We start from the raw sequence: 16,060 nt of genomic DNA on the forward strand, positions 1-16,060 counted from the left end.
TGATAGATACATAGTATACCCGCTGGTGATAGATACAGGGTATACCCACTGGTGATAGATACAGAGTATACCCGCTGGTGATAGATACAGGGTATACCCGCTGGTGATAGATACAGAGTATACCCGCTGGTGATAGATACAGAGTATACCCGCTGGTGATAGATACAGAGTATACCCGCTGGTGATAGATACAGAGTATGCCCGCTGGTGATAGATACAGGGTATACCCGCTGGTGATAGATACAGAGTATACCCGCTGGTGATAGATACGGAGTATACCCGCTGGTGATAGATACGGAGTATACCCACTGGTGATAGATACAGAGTATACCCACTGATGATAGATACAGGGTATACCCGCTGGTGATAGGTACAGGGTATACCCGCTGGTGATAGATACAGGGTATACCTGCTGGTGATAGATACAGGGTATACCCGCTGGTGATAGATACAGAGTATACCCACTGGTGATAGATACAGGGTATACCCGCTGATGATAGATACAGGGTATACCCGCTGGTGATAGATACAGGGTATACCTGCTGATGATAGATACAGGGTATACCCGCTGGTGATAGGTACAGGATATACCCGCTGGTGATAGGTACAGGGTATACACGCTGGTGATAGATACAGGGTATACCCGCTGGTGATAGATACAGAGTGTACCCGCTGGTGATAGATACAGGGTATACTCACTGGTGATAGATACAGGGTATACCCGCTGGTGATAGGTACAGGATATACCCGCTGGTGATAGGTACAGGGTATACCGCTGGTGATAGGTACAGGGTATAGCCGCTGGTGATAGATACAGTGTATACCCGCTGGTGATAGATACAGGATATACCCGCTGGTGATAGATACAGAGTATACCTGCTGGTGATAGATACAGGGTGTACCCGCTCGTGATAGATACAGAGTATACCCACTGGTGATAGATACAGAGTATACCCGCTGGTGATAGGTACAGGGTATACCGCTGGTGATAGGTACAGGGTATACCCGCTGGTGATAGATACAGAGTATAGCCGCTGGTGATAGATACAGAGTATACCCGCTGGTGATAGGTACAGGGTATACCGCTGGTGATAGGTACAGGGTATAGCCGCTGGTGATAGGTACAGGGTGTACCCGCTGGTGATAGATACAGTGTATACCCGCTGGTGATAGATACAGGGTATACCCGCTGGTGATAGATACAGAGTATACCCGCTGGTGATAGATACAGGGTGTGCCCGCTCGTGATAGATACATAGTATACCCACTGGTGATAGATACAGGGTATACCTGCTGATGGCATGTACAGGGTATACCCGCTCATGATAGGTACAGTGTATACCCACTGGTGATAGATACAGGGTATACCCGCTGATGGCATGTATAGGGTATACCCGCTGGTGATAGGTGTAGTACCAGCTTGCCCATTCAGCCCTTGTTAACACAGCCAAACGTGAAACTGCTTGACACTGCGTTGCAAACATTGTTTGTTTTCCATCTGAGAGCCCAGCGTCTGCCTTTCCAGCCTTCCGTAATTTAAGCTGCACAAACTTCCCCTGCTCTCCCAGAGAGCTGCACGTTTACCTGACCTTCCGAGTCCACCTCCACCATGACTCCATTTACTGCTGAGAGAGTTTAAAAAATGGCTCTGTCAATAACTGACCTCGCCTCAACCCTTGCACAAAAGTGAGTTATGCTGTTTGCACTCAATTATTCTCCCTCTCTAGCTCTCTCCCTCTCCCCTCCTGCTTCTCGTTCCATCTCTCGCTCCTTTCAGCTGTTTCTCTCTTATCCCTCTTCCTCTCAGCTCCTTTTCTCTGTCTCTTTTCATCTTCCTTTTAGTGTCTCTCCTTCCCTCTAACTCTCTCTCTCATTGTCTCTCCTTCCCTCTCTGTCTCTCCTTCCCTCACTGTCTCTGTGTCTCTCCTTCCCTCACTGTCTCTGTGTCTCTCCTTCCCTCACTGTCTCTCTATCTCTCCTTCCCTCTCTCTGTCTCTCCTTCCCTCTCTCTATCTCTCCTTCCTTCACTGTCTCTCTATCTCTCCTTCCCTCTCTCTATCTCTCCTTCCCTCACTGTCTCTCTATCTCTCCTTCCCTCTCTCTATCTCTCCTTCCCTCACTGTCTCTGTGTCTCTCCTTCCCTCACTGTCTCTCTATCTCTCCTTCCCTCTCTCTGTCTCTCCTTCCCTCTCTCTATCTCTCCTTCCTTCACTGTCTCTCTATCTCTCCTTCCCTCTCTCTATCTCTCCTTCCTTCACTGTCTCTCTATCTCTCCTTCCCTCTCTCTATCTCTCCTTCCCTCACTGTCTCTCTATCTCTCCTTCCCTCTCTCTATCTCTCCTTCCCTCACTGTCTCTCTCCTCTTTTTCTGCCTCTCCCCTCTCACTACCCCTCTCTTATTTCTGTCATTGTTCAGTGTCTCCCTCCCTCTCCATCTCTAATCTTTCTTTTCCTTCCCTCTCTCTTTTCTCTCTCTATCTCTCCTCTCACCATTCCCCCTCCCCTCCCCCCACCACCACCCCTCTGTTGACCCAGAGATTTCTATATGTATCTCTCCATACTCTCAGTTCCATTACTCTCCTTTATACAGCAAACAATTTATCACATTTCAGCAATACGTTTATCTCCAGCCCTTTGGCCTTGCGTGTAAAATAACAAATGGAGTTTCTATGTGGCTGGGCTCATGCGATCGGCAGCAACTTTTGTTTTCCTAGCATGTCCCTGGGAAGGAGCTGAACGGTGGAATAATTGACCTGTCAGGGTTCAGCCGTGACTTTTTCTCTTCACACCAGCAGTGAGGGAAATGAGAAAACAGTTTCACAGCCAAAGCCATGTTATATTTTTCATTGCGTCCCCGTTTGAGTGCAATCGACGAGGTTCCTCCGACAGTATTACATAGAATGTACAGCACAGAAACAGGCCATTTGGCCCCACTGCTCCGTGCAAGTGTTTCTGCTCCACATGAACCTCCTCCCACCCCTCTTCATCTCACCCTATCAGTATATCCTTCTATTCCTTTCTCCCTCATGTGTTTATCTACCTTCCCCTTAAATGTATCTATACTATTCGCCTCGACCACTCCCTGTGGCAGCGAGTTCCACATTCTCACCACTCTCTGGGTAAAGAAGTTTCTCCTGAATTCCCTATTGGATTTATTAGTGACTATCTTATATTGATGGCCCCTAGTTTTGGACTCACCCACAAGTGGAAACATCTTCTCTACGTCTACCCTATCGAACCTCTTCATAATCTTAAAGTCCTCTATCTGTTCACCCCTCGGCCTTCTCTTTTCTAGAGTAAAGAGCCCCAGCCTGTTCAGTCTTTCCTGATAGTTGTAACCTCTCAGTTCTGGTATCATCCTAGTAAATCTTTTTTGCACCTTCTCCAATGCCTCGATATCCTTGTTATAATATGGAGGCCAGAACTGTTCACAGTACTCCACGTGTGATCTAACCAAGGTTCGATACAAGTTTAACAGTCCGTCTCTGCTTTTCAATTCTATCGCTCTAGAAATGAACCCCAGTGCTTGGCTTGCTTCTTTTTAGTAGCCTTGTTAACCTGCGTCACGGCTGCTAAAAAGGCAGGGAGTTTGGGAGGGGTTAACGGAGTGTTACAGACCAGGCATGTCCTGGGTTCAATCCCTGCTCTGTGCTGAACATATCAAGAGGGGGAATCCAGAGCAATCTTAAAATTAGATCGAGGCCATAGAGGAGCACAGTCAGGAAGCGCTACTACACACAAAGGCTAGCGGTAATCTGGAACTCTCTCCCCGAGAAGGCTGCTGATGTTGGGGGACTGAGAGCGATCGCTTTTTGTGAAGTAAAGGGTATCAAGGGATAGGGAGCAACGGTGGGAAACTGGAGTTGAGGTACAGGTCAGCCACGATCTAATAGATTGACAGAACAGGCTCGAGGGCCTGAATGGCCTCCTCCCGTTCCTGTGTCTCCCATGCACTGGAACCAACGTCAACATTCCTGAGCTAGAGAGACGGGGGAAAAGAATCAGCTAGGGCCCCTGCTCCTGTGCTCGCTGACCTACATTGGCTCCCGGTCCGGCAATGCCTCAGTTTTAAAATTCCCATCCTCGTGTTCAAATCCCTCCGTGGGCTCACCCTTCCCTCTCTCTGTATCCTCCTGCAGCCCCACAACCCCCCCGGGATCTCTGTGTTCTTGCAATTCTGGCCTCTTGCATATCCCAGATTTTCATCGCTGCACTATTGGCGGCCGTGCCTTCAGCTGCCTGGGCCCTAAACTCTGGAATTCTATCCCTCAACCTCTCCGCCTCTCCACCTCTCTCTCTCAGCCTTTAAGACGCTGCTTAAAACCTCCCTCTTTGACCAAGCTTTTGGTCACCTGTCCTAATATCTCCTTATGTGGCTCAGTGTCAAATATTGTTTGATAGTCGCTCCTGTGAAGCGCCTCGGGATGTGTTTCTATGTTAAAGGTGCTATATAAATGCAAGTCTTTCTTTTTTCTTTTCACTTCCTGATTGACTTCATCCTCTCTTCTAATCAACCTTTGTGTCTGACACTGCAGGCCTTGGGAGCATAGGAACAGGAGGAGGCCATTCAGCCCCTCGAGCCTGTTCCGCCATTCAATTAGATCAGGGCTGATCTGTAACTTAACTCCATCTACTCGCCTTGGTTCCGTAACCCTTAATACCCTTTGCCTAACTAAAATCTAACGATCTCAGTCTTGAAATTTTCAATTGACCTCCAGCCTCAACAGCCTTTTGGGGGAGAGAGTTCCAGATTTCCACCACTCTTTGTGTGAAGAAGTGCTTCCTGACATCACCCCTGAACAGCCTGGCTCTAATTTTAAGGTTCTGCCCCCTTGTTCTGGACTCCCCCCACCAGAGGAAAGAGTTTCTCTCTATCTACCCGATCAACTCCTTTAATCATCTCAAACACCTCGATGAGATCACCCCTTAATCTTCTATACTCGAGGGAATACAAGCCCAGTCTGTGCAACCTGTCCTCATCATTTAACCTATTTATCCCCGGGATCGTTCTGGTGAATCTGCGCTGCCTCCCCTCCAAGGTAAATATATCCTTCCTGAGGTGCGGGGCCCAGACTGAACGCAGTCACTCCCGATATGGTCTATACAACTGCAGCATAACTTCCACCATCTTGTATTCCAGTCCTCTTGAGATAAAGGCCAACATCCCATTAGCCTTTTACATGATTGTACCCGACCTGTACCTGGGCCCCTAAATCTCTCTGCTCCACCACAGTTTACTCTTACCTATCTTTCTTAGGTTCACACTTCCCCCTGTTGAACTTGATGGCGTTTTGCCCACTTGTTTAATCTATCAATGCCCCTTTGCAACTTTCAGCTCCCAGCTAGAATTTATTGCCCATCCCTAGTTGCCCTTGAGAAGGTGGTGGTGAGCTGCTGTATACTTCTTTGTAGCACTTTGGTACAACTGAGTGGCTTGCTAGGCCATTCAGAGTCAACCACATTGCTGGGCAGGTAAGGTCACCAGTGAACCAGATGGGTTTTTATGACAGTCCAGTAGTTTCTTGGTCATCATTATTGATACTAGCTTTTTGTTCCAGTTTATCTGAATTTAAATTCCCCAGCTGTTGGTGTGGGATTATGAACTCACGTCTCCAGGTTCTCTGGATTACTAGCCCGGTAACATAACCACTAGGCCACCGTTCCCAATGACTGTACGATGTAAAGGCCTCAGGGAGGGTAGAGAGGAGGTTTACCAGGCTGTTTCCAGGGATGAGGGACTTCAGCTACGAGGAGAGTTTGGAAAAGTTCGGACCGTTCTCCTTGGAACAGGGAAGGCTAAGAGGTGACCTAATGAAGGTTTTCAATACGATGAGAGGTTTTGATGGAGTAGAGAGAGAAAAACTATCCCCTCTGGCGAGTGGGTCAGTAACCAGTAGGCATAGATTCAAAATCATGGACAAAAGATCTCGAGGGGAGATGAGGAGAATGTTTTCACTCCGAGAGTTGTGGGGATGGGGAACGCTCGACCTGAACAGGTGGTGGAAGCTGATTCCATCAATAATGTTAAAGGGAGTTGGACAGGTTCCTGAGGATGAGGAGCTCGAAGGGTTAGGGACAATAACAGGGGGTGTGGGACTGAGCACGACTGATCTTTCAAAGAGACAGCACAGGCACGATGGGCCGAACGGCCTCCACCTGTGCTGTAAGTGTCTCTGAATCTACTGTGTCACCTAACTTGGTGGCTGTACAATTCAGTTGGTTAATTTTGAAAAAAAAAAATTGTAAAATTGTTATAAAGTACAACACAATGGCCCCGAACACAAAAAAAAGATTGAACACTCAACTCTTGCAGAATCAAGCAATGTGATTCCTCCCCCTCCCCCATCGCAGTGACCCCGTTCAACACCTCTGAAGTGCAGTCTGCCAGCGATCAATCCGCTCTTTTATTGGAGCTTTCTCCAGAAACCCATTAAGAGCACTTTACAGCACGGTGTATGGAATGAAAGTGTTATTGCACATTAGGACGTTAAGCACTGTTGCTGCAAATAACCTTCAATCTCAACCCCCCATCCCTCCCCCCCGTCCCCCCATCCCCCCCCATTCCCCCATCCCTCCACCCCCACCCCCCCACCCCCCATCCCTCCCCACTGCCCCCCCATCGCCCCCCATCCCCCCCCATTCCCCCATCCCTCCACCCCCACCCCCCCGCCCCCCCATCCCTCCCCACTGCCCCCCCATCGCCCCCATCCCTCCCCCCCGCCCCCCCATCCCTCCCCCCGCCCCCCCATCCCTCCCCCCGTCCCCCCATTCCCCCATCCCGCCCCCCCATCCCTCCCCACTGCCCCCCCATCGCCCCCCATTCCCCCATCCCTCCCCCCCGCCCCCCCATCCCTCCCCCCCGCCCCCCCATCCCTCCCCCCGTCCCCCCATCCCGCCCCCCCATCCCTCCCCCCCGCCCCCCCATCCCTCCCCCCGTCCCCCCATTCCCCCATCCCGCCCCCCCATCCCTCCCCCCCGCCCCCCCATCCCTCCCCCCCGCCCCCCATCCCTCCCCCCGCCCCCCCATCCCTCCCCCCGTCCCCCCATCCCGCCCCCCCATCCCTCCCCCCCGCCCCCCCATCCCTCCCCCCGTCCCCCCATTCCCCCATCCCGCCCCCCCATCCCTCCCCCCCGCCCCCCCATTCCCCCACCCCTCCCCCATTCCCCCATCCCTCCACCCCCGCCCCCCATCCCTCCCCCCCGCCCCATCCTTCCCCCCATTCCCTCCACCCCCGCCCATCCCTCCCCCCACCCCATCCCTCCCCCCGCCCCCCCATTCCCCCCCGCCCCCATCCCTCCCCCCCGCCCCCATTCCCTCCTGCCCCCCCATTCCCCCCATTCCCCCCGCCCCCCATTCCCCCCCATCCCCCCCCCCCCCCACCGCCCATAAAGACATCTGCAAGTCTTCTTAATGCACACGGAGAAATTCATCATCAGGAACTGAGTGAAGGCACCCAACATCCTTGCTTCTTATAATAAAATGTCGGGAGTTGTGATTGCTTCCTCCCAGTTGGCGCGGTCATGGTGAAAGAGGCCGGGCGGAGTTTGAAATGGATCCTGCAAAAGCCAGAGCGAATAATCACTTGGCCGAATAGCACAGAACTTTTTTCCTGCTTGGGTCTCCCTGCTGGGAGCACGCAATCACCCCTCTGCACTAAGTCTTTTTTATTTTAATTGTTAATCCCTTCCTTCTGCCCCTCTTCCCTTCACCCCCGCTCCGCACCCCACCTCCCCCACCCCCACCCCCCCCACCCCGGATACTCTTCCCCCCTCCTTTCTTTTGAAAGATGCTGGTCTTCCCGGAGCAGCCATTGGCCATCTGTCAGCACCTCGCCCAGGCTCCGATACTTAGCACCTGGGGAGACTATTCGACCACTGGGGGCATCCCGTCCTGCTTTTAGCCTCTCCCAAGTCCCGCTCACCCATCACCCCCTGTGCTCGCTCACCAACATTGGCTCCCGGTTCGGCAATGCCACGATTAAAAAATTTTCATGCTCGTTTTCAAATCCCCCTATGGCCTCACCCCTCCCTATCTCTGTAACCTCCTCCAGACCTACAACCCTCCGAGATCTCTGTGCTCCTCCAATTCTGGTCTCTTGCATATCCCCAATTTCCGTCGCTCTACCATTGGTGGCCGTGCCTTCAGCTGCCTGGACCCCAAGCTCTGGAATTCCCTCCCTGAACCACTCCGCCTCTCTCCACCTCTCTCTCCTCCTTTAAGACACTCCTTAAAACCTACCTCTTTGACTAAGCTTTTGGTCACCTGCCCCAATATCTCCTTAAGTGGCTCGGTGTCAAATTCTGTTTGATAATCGCTCCTGTGAAGCGCCCTGGGACGTTTCACTACGTTAGGATAAGAATTCTAAAGTCGAGGTTGTTGCCGGACCGGGAGCCAGTGAGTACAGGGGGTGATGGGTGAACGGGACTTGGTGCGAGTCAGGACACGGTGCAGCAGAGTTTTTGGATGAGCTGAACCTTATGGAGGGTGCGAGGTGGGAGAGCGTTGGAATAGTCGAGTCTGGAGGTGACAAAACCATGGATGAGGGATTCAGCAGCGGATGAGCTGAAGCAGTCTTCAAAGCACCGAACTTGCGAAGCGACGTTTAAATATTTCTGGGGCAGCTGTTTTCAGGAAACGGCCGTTTCTCTCAATTTTCTGTCTGACGCCAGCCTATTGGGGGGTGGGGAGGGGGGCGGGCGGGGGCAGCGAATCTGTTGTTCCGAAGTCTCTCTGATTAACCGAAGTGTACGGTCTACGAGTTGGATTAACGCCTTTCTTCCGTTTGTGTCGTCTATCCCTGTGCAGCTCCGAGCGCTCCGCCACAGTCGGTGACGGTGCTGACCGTTGGGAACCACAACAGCACCAGCATCAGTGTCTCCTGGGATCCTCCCCCTGCTGAGCAGCAGAACGGCATCATCCAGGAGTACAAGGTGGGCTACAGCTCTGAGGGAGCAGACCAACGCTGGGTGAAGGGGTGGCGGGGTGGGGGGGGGGTCAGTCTCCGAATGGAACCCAGAGCCCTCGGAGGCCTGGTCAGTTGTCTTGTTGCGCGTAGTGCGTCGTAGGTGCGACATTCCTCACCCCCTACTACGTTCTGTTTTCCCGCTATACCCCCACCCACCCGCCCGTCCCCCCCCTGCCTGAAGGCTGGGGTGTACATTCTCGGATGCCCGCAACTCTCCAATACCTTGCCTCCAACACCCATTCTTCATGGGTGAGATTTGGTAGAAGGTGATAGCAAGCTATCCGACGGTGGGGGGCTTCACAGCTGACCCGTCTCCACCCGCCCAATGTTCACAGCATAGATCACTGGGTGGTAATTAAAGGGGGAAACTGGCTCTTCTCCACCCCGCCGCCTTCCCTAACTGGGGGGTCACCGAGTCAATGGTCACACCCCAGTGCCTGCTCTAGATGACACCAGCCAAGTGAGCACAGATTGGGGGGCGAACTTGTTGTAGGTGGCTCTTTAAGTGTACCTATCAGTAATGTACTGTGTGTGTGTGATATAATAAAAACATAAGAAATAGGAGCAGGAGTCGGCCATTCAGCCCCTCGCGCCTGCTCCGCCGTTCAATGAAATCATGGCTGATCTTCTGCCTCAACTCCATTCATCGGCCCGATCGCCATATCCCTTGATTCTCCTGAAGTCCAAAAATCTATCGATCCTGTCTTGAATATACTCAACGACTGAGCCTCCACAGCCCTCTGGGGTAGAGAATTCCAAAGTTTCACCACCCTCTGAGTGAAGAAATTCCTCCTCATCTCAGTCCTAAATGACCGACCCCTTATTCTGATACTAGGCCCCCTGGTTCTAGACACTCCAGCCAGGGGAAACATCCTCCCTGCATCTACCCTGTCAATCCCCCTCTGAACCTTATGGGGGAAAAATTCAGTTGTCTGCGCCTCTCGTTAGCGCCTTAAGAGGGCGCTAATGGGGCGCAAAGCAACTTGCACACGGGCGCGGCGATGTTTGCACCGCTCGCGAAATTAACTAGACATTTTGCGGCGGCGCTAAACACTACCGCCACGATCTCCTGCGCCGGCAGATCGTGACGTCAGTCAAGTGCGCAACGCCCCGGTAGCGCCCGGGACCAGATATTGAGTGGCGTCCCCTGACTTACCGCCTGCCGCTAGCAACGACAGGTTGAGGGGAGCGTTTTGCAGTCAGGAAGGGACTAGGGGAGCGCTATTTAAAGGCGACCGCTTCCTGCTTTTTTTTTGTTGGTGACATTTTTGCACCACGCAGTCAGAGAGAGAGAGAGAGAGAGAGAGAGAGAGACTTCTGGAGAGATTCTACGCTGTGTGAAGGAGTTTTGGGTGCTGAGCAGCACTTTGCAGGTTCATTTTGATTTGCCCTTCCTTGCTTCGCCAGCGCCGTGAGGTAGCGCCTCGCTCCCTGGCCTTTGCGCCTTAAGACAGGTGTGAAGCGTCTGATTTAGCGCTCCAATCACCTCCAGGGGCGATAAAAGCCAAGTTTACCATCGGAGGCAATAATTAGCGCCAGGCGCTAAACTTTGCGCACGGCCGATAATGGCGCCCCAAGTGGGGCGATACCGAATTTTTCCCCCGATATGTTTCAATGAAATCACCTCTCATTCTTCTAAACTCCAGAGAGTATCGGCTCAATCTCTCCTCATCGGACAACCCTCTCATCCCAGGAATCAATCTAGTTGTACAGTGTGTGGGTGTGATGGTTCACAGTGTCCTGGCTTGTTTCGGCAAAAGGACAAATTTCTACTTCATTCGCACCTTGTAGGATTCAGACTAATGCATCATGTCTCGTTTTCTAAGGGAGCCAGGATAGACCACGCCATTAATCAGCAGCAGTCTCGAGATCCATGTAATGGCTAATTAAGCAAATCCTCAGCTTTTATTGCCCACAAGATGCTGAACAAACGTTTTCATTTCGCATTTGTTTTTTGTCATTTTATTGTGCTCATCTAAGTGAGGAAAGTTAATGCTGGGGAACAGAACTGTCTCCTCTTCAGAAACTCGCAGGGCAGGTACAGCACGGGTTAGATACAGAGTAAAACTCCCTCTACACTGTCCCATCAAACACTCCCAGGGCAGGTACAGCACGGGTTAGATACAGAGTAAAGCTCCCTCTACACTGTCCCATCAAACACTCCCAGGGCAGGTACAGCACGGGTTAGATACAGAGTAAAGCTCCCTCTACACTGTCCCATCAAACACTCCCAGGGCAGGTACAGCACGGGTTAGATACAGAGTAAAACTCCCTCTACACTGTCCCATCAAACACTCCCAGAGCAGGTACAGTAGGGGTTAGATACAGAGTAAAGCTCCCTCTACACTGTCCCATCAAACACTCCCAGGGCAGGTACAGCACGGGTTAGATACAGAGTAAAGCTCCCTCTGCACTGTCCCATCAAACACTCCCAGGGCAGGTACAGCACGGGTTAGATACAGAGTAAAGCTCCCTCTACACTGTCCCATCAAACACTCCCAGGGCAGGTACAGCACGGGTTAGATACAGAGTAAAGCTCCCTCTACACTGTCCCATCAAACACTCCCAGGGCAGGTACAGCACGGGTTAGATACAGAGTAAAGCTCCCACTACACTGTCCCATCAAACGCTCCCAGGGCAGGTACAGCACGGGTTAGATACAGAGTAAAGCTCCCACTACACTGTCCCATCAAACGCTCCCAGGGCAGGTACAGCACGGGTTAGATACAGAGTAAAGCTCCCTCTACACTGTCCCATCAAACACTCCCAGGGCAGGTACAGCACGGGTTAGATACAGAGTAAAGCTCCCTCTACACTGTCCCATCAAACACTCCCAGGGCAGGTACAGCACGGGTTAGGTACAGAGTAAAGCTCCCTCTACACTGTCCCATCAAACACTCCCAGGGCAGGTACAGCACGGGTTAGGTACAGAGTAAAGCTCCCTCTACACTGTCCCATCAAACACTCCCAGGGCAGGTACAGCACGGGTTAGATACAGAGTAAAACTCCCTCTACACTCTCCCATTAATCACAATCTCCACAATGCATGATTTGCTGCAACAGAATGGCATTTTTTCCTTTCTGAACCTGCGACCTCTCTAAATGAGGTTGACAAATTGCAGCCAATTAGGAGAGCTTTTGTATTTGTTGAGCAGATTGTGTCTGCCCAGGCCTGCAGTCAAAGGACGCACAGGTGAAAAAACCCGTGTCTAATCCACTGCCCATTATTAGTTTTTTATTAAACAACAAATTGGGGATTAACAAGAACTGTCAAAGACCATCAGTGCAACCCCAACGAACACAGCGTGGTAGAACTTGGTCTTCATGGCACCCATTTTCCAGGCGGTAAACCAGGTGCAATAAGGACCAATTTTCGGGTGGTGGCTCCTATATCCCAACATGCGGCTCTGTTACGGGCACCGCCGTATTGGTAAAGGTGGATTTGCCGGCGTCCCGGGTGGCCCCCTAAAACAGGCGTTCAGACTCTTGTGTATGTAAATGAGTTGGCCCAACGCCTGCTTTAGGTCCCATTGGTTGGCAGTCAGTGGCCCCCCCAATGAAATATAAGTACATTATCACAACAAAACCCATTAGTAATCGTTGCCGCGGAGCCAGGAGGAGCAGGAGCGCTCGCTATCACCCCACACCCGCCCAATCCGACTCCACAGGTTACTGAGTCGACAGTCACCTCATCCCAACTTCCCGTTTAATAATCTCGCCACCAGAATAATAACGCATAACCACGGCGAAACGTGTTTGTGAAGATTTCCTTCTTTTAAAGGGAATTGTAAAGGTACGATTCAATGCTTGAGCGGAGGAGAGGTTTGTTCAAGTACACCTGCTGATGTATCCTGGGTCACCTTGATATTGTGCACCTTGCTCGATTGATTTAGGGAGTTGGGTGGCAATTTCCTAACGTTTCTCCCCACTACTTTTTTTATTTCTGGTATTTTTGCCCCCATGAGGAAGCGGCCATTAACAGCAGTTGGCAGGACAGAGAATTAATTTCCACCATCTTTTTTAAAAACTCATTCTCTTGAAGTGGGCGTCTCTGGTAAGGTCATTGCTTGATGCCCATCCCTAGTTGCTGTCAGTTTGATACAACTGAGTGTCTTGCTAGGCCCACATCAGAGGGCAGTTAAGAGTCAAGCACGTTGGTGTGGGACTGGAGTCACGTGTAGGCCCAGACCGGGTAGGGACGGCAGGCTTCCTTCCCTAAAGGAACATGAGTGAACCAGTTGTGTTTTCACGCCAATCCGACAGCTTCATGGTCACTTTTACCGACACCACCACCTCCAAGTTCCCCTCCGAGTCACACACCATCCTGACTTGGAAATATATCGGCCCTTCCTTCATCGTCACTGGGTCAAAATCCTGGAACTCCCTCCCTAACAGCACTGTGGGAGTACCTTCACCACACGGACTGCAGCGGTTGAAGAAGGCGGCTCACCACCACCTTCTCAAGGGCAACTAGGGACGGGCAATAAATGCCGGCCTTGTCAGTGACACCCACACCCCATAAACAAATATATAAACAGCCTTTTATTTCTCTATATTCTTTTGAAACTGAATTCAAATTCTCAAACTGCTCACGTTCTCTCGATCAATCTAGAACAAAATGACTAGTCTAGGCCTCTGGATTGCCAGTCCAGTGACATAATCACAGCACCACTGTACCCCTCTGGCTTGCTGGTCAAGCAATGGTTTGGGTGAGCATCGACAAGGTCAATGGTCTACTCTCATCCTTCTTTTACCCGATGAGATTGCGACACTGAGCAACCGGAGCAACTCGTCGCCTTGTAACGTTCTTCTCTTTCTTTCCTCTCTGCGCCCGCTGACAGATCTGGTGCCTGGGCAACGCCACCCGGTTTCACATCAACAAGACGGTGGATGCTGCCATTCGCTCGGTGGTGATTGGTGGACTCCTCCCCGGCGTCCAGTACCGAGTCCAAGTGGCTGCCAGCACCGGTGCCGGGGTCGGTGTGAAGAGCGAGCCGCAGCCCATCGTCATCGGTGAGTTCTGTTCTGACCCGCCATTCCCCCGCCCCGAGGCAGAGCGAGCGTCAGCTATGAGTCTTGCCCCCCCTCGACGTGAACTCGAGCTCGTCTGCTGCCCGTATCCTAACTCCTGTTCACCCCTCATCACCCTGTGCTCGCTGGCTTACATTGGCTCCCTTTCCGGCAACGCCTCGATTTTAAATCTCTCATCCTCGCGTTCCAATCCCTCCATGGCCTCGCCCCTCCCTCTCTCTGAACCTCCTCCAGCCCCACAATCCTCCGAGATCTCTGCGCTCCTCCAGTTCTGGCCTCTTGAGCGTCCCCGATTTCTGTCACTCCACCATTGGCGGCCGTACCTTCAGCCGCCACTGGGATATTCGCATCCAGTGGGTTTGGGTGTGGTCCCTCTCTATATCATACGGGCTGTGGATTCCCATAACACCCTCCCACTGCATAGGACTTGGAGAAAAACGGTTACGGCCGTGGAATCATAGAATCATAGAAATATTCGGCACAGAAGGAGGCCATTCGACCCATCGAGTCTCTGGTGAAAAAGAGCTCTCCAGCCTAATCCCACTTTCCAGCTCTTGGTCCGTAGCCTTGTAGGTTACGGCACTTCAAGTGCATATCCAAGTACTTTGTAAATGTGATGAGGGTTTCTGCCTCTCCCACCCTTTCAGGCAGTGAGTTCCAGACCCCCACCACCCTCTGGGTGAAAAAAGTTCTCCTCAACTCCCCTCTAATCCTTCTACCAATTACTTTAAATCTATGCCCCCTGGTTATTGACCCCTCTGCTAAGGGAAATAGGTCCTTCCTATCCACTGTGAGTGTTCACATCGCAGTCTGTCAGACTGTTACTCAGCCCACGAGTCCTCCCACTACTATTGTCCAAGGGAAGAGCATCAAGATACGAATACAACAACCCCTTTGGTTTTATCCCTCCAAATTTTATTTCCCGGACTCATGGAGTTAAAGGTCATGTCAGTCCTCTAGTTGTGAGAAAGCAACTTCGGCAACATGTTGGCGGACTGCCCATGATTTATTTCTTTTTGCCGTACTCTCATGTCGGCAGAAACGCAGTGGTACAAAGGGGCACCTCCAAATGGTTGTTTAATTCTCTGCTGAAAATGGTTGGAAAACGACAGGGAATGTCCTTTCCGCAGGGGGTCGGGGTGACGACATCTTCATGACTGGGCCCGGGAGCAACAACAGCATCACCGAGCAGATCACCGACGTGGTGAAGCAGCCGGCCTTTATCGCGGGGATCGGGGGAGCCTGCTGGGTCATCCTGATGGGCTTCAGCATCTGGCTGTACTGGCGGCGGAAGAAGAGGAAGGGGCTCAGCAACTACGCAGGTGAGCGGTGGCGGGGCGGAGGGCGGGGGGGCGGTGGTGGGGCACCGCGCAGCCGCTGGGAAAACCCCAATCACGGGGACGCGGGGAACGCTGGGTCGCTTTTTTCAGGAATGCGTTTTTGCAAGCACGGCTGTGCACGAGAGCGGGCAGCCACACTTAGAAACATAGAAACATAGAAACATAGAAGATAGGAGCAGGAGTAGGCCATTCGGCCCCTCGAGCCTGCGCCGCCATTCAATGCGATCATGGCTGATCATCCAAGTTCAGTACCCGGTCCCTGCTTTCTCCCCATACCCCTTGATCCCTTTAGCCTTAAGAAATATATCCAACTCCTTCTTGAATATATTTAATGAATTGGCCTCTACTGCCTTCTGTGGTAGAGAATTCCACAGGTTCACCACTCTCTGGGTGAAGAAATTCCGCCTCATTTCTGTCCTAAACGGCCTACCCCTTATCCTTAGACTGTGACCCCTGGTTCTGGATTCCCCGACCATCGGGAACATCCTCCTTGCATCTAGTCTGTCCAGTCCTGCCAGAATTTTATAAGTTTCAATGAGATCCCCTCTCATTCTTCTAAACTCCAGCGAGTACAAGCCCAATCGACCCAATCTCTCCTCATACGTCATTCCTGCCATCTCAGGAATCAGCCTGGTGAATCTTCGCTGAACTCCTTCCATGGCAAGAATATCCTTCCTCAGATAAGGCGACCAAAACTGCACACAATACTCGCTTCACGGCGAT

At 51.8% G+C, this 16,060-nt stretch overlaps 1 protein-coding gene across 12 annotated transcripts in view; it reads left to right on the top strand.

Moving 5' to 3' along the window:
• The window catches only part of robo2 (roundabout, axon guidance receptor, homolog 2 (Drosophila)), a 1,120,123-nt gene that overhangs the window by 1,014,164 nt on the left and 89,899 nt on the right, over positions 1–16,060 (top strand). For all 12 annotated transcript variants that reach the window (XM_086007303.1, XM_086007302.1, XM_086007300.1 and 9 more), the window contains 3 exons: positions 8,807–8,931; positions 13,808–13,979; positions 15,128–15,319. In XM_086007303.1, the coding sequence (XP_085863429.1) occupies positions 8,807–8,931; positions 13,808–13,979; positions 15,128–15,319 (489 nt within the window). The remainder of the gene's footprint in view (positions 1–8,806; positions 8,932–13,807; positions 13,980–15,127; positions 15,320–16,060) is intronic.

The sequence above is a fragment of the Somniosus microcephalus genome, chromosome 14 (genome assembly GCF_052327205.1).
Source record: "Somniosus microcephalus isolate GS21.2 chromosome 14, FLI_Smic_1.0, whole genome shotgun sequence".
NCBI classification, from domain to species: domain Eukaryota; kingdom Metazoa; phylum Chordata; class Chondrichthyes; order Squaliformes; family Somniosidae; genus Somniosus; species Somniosus microcephalus.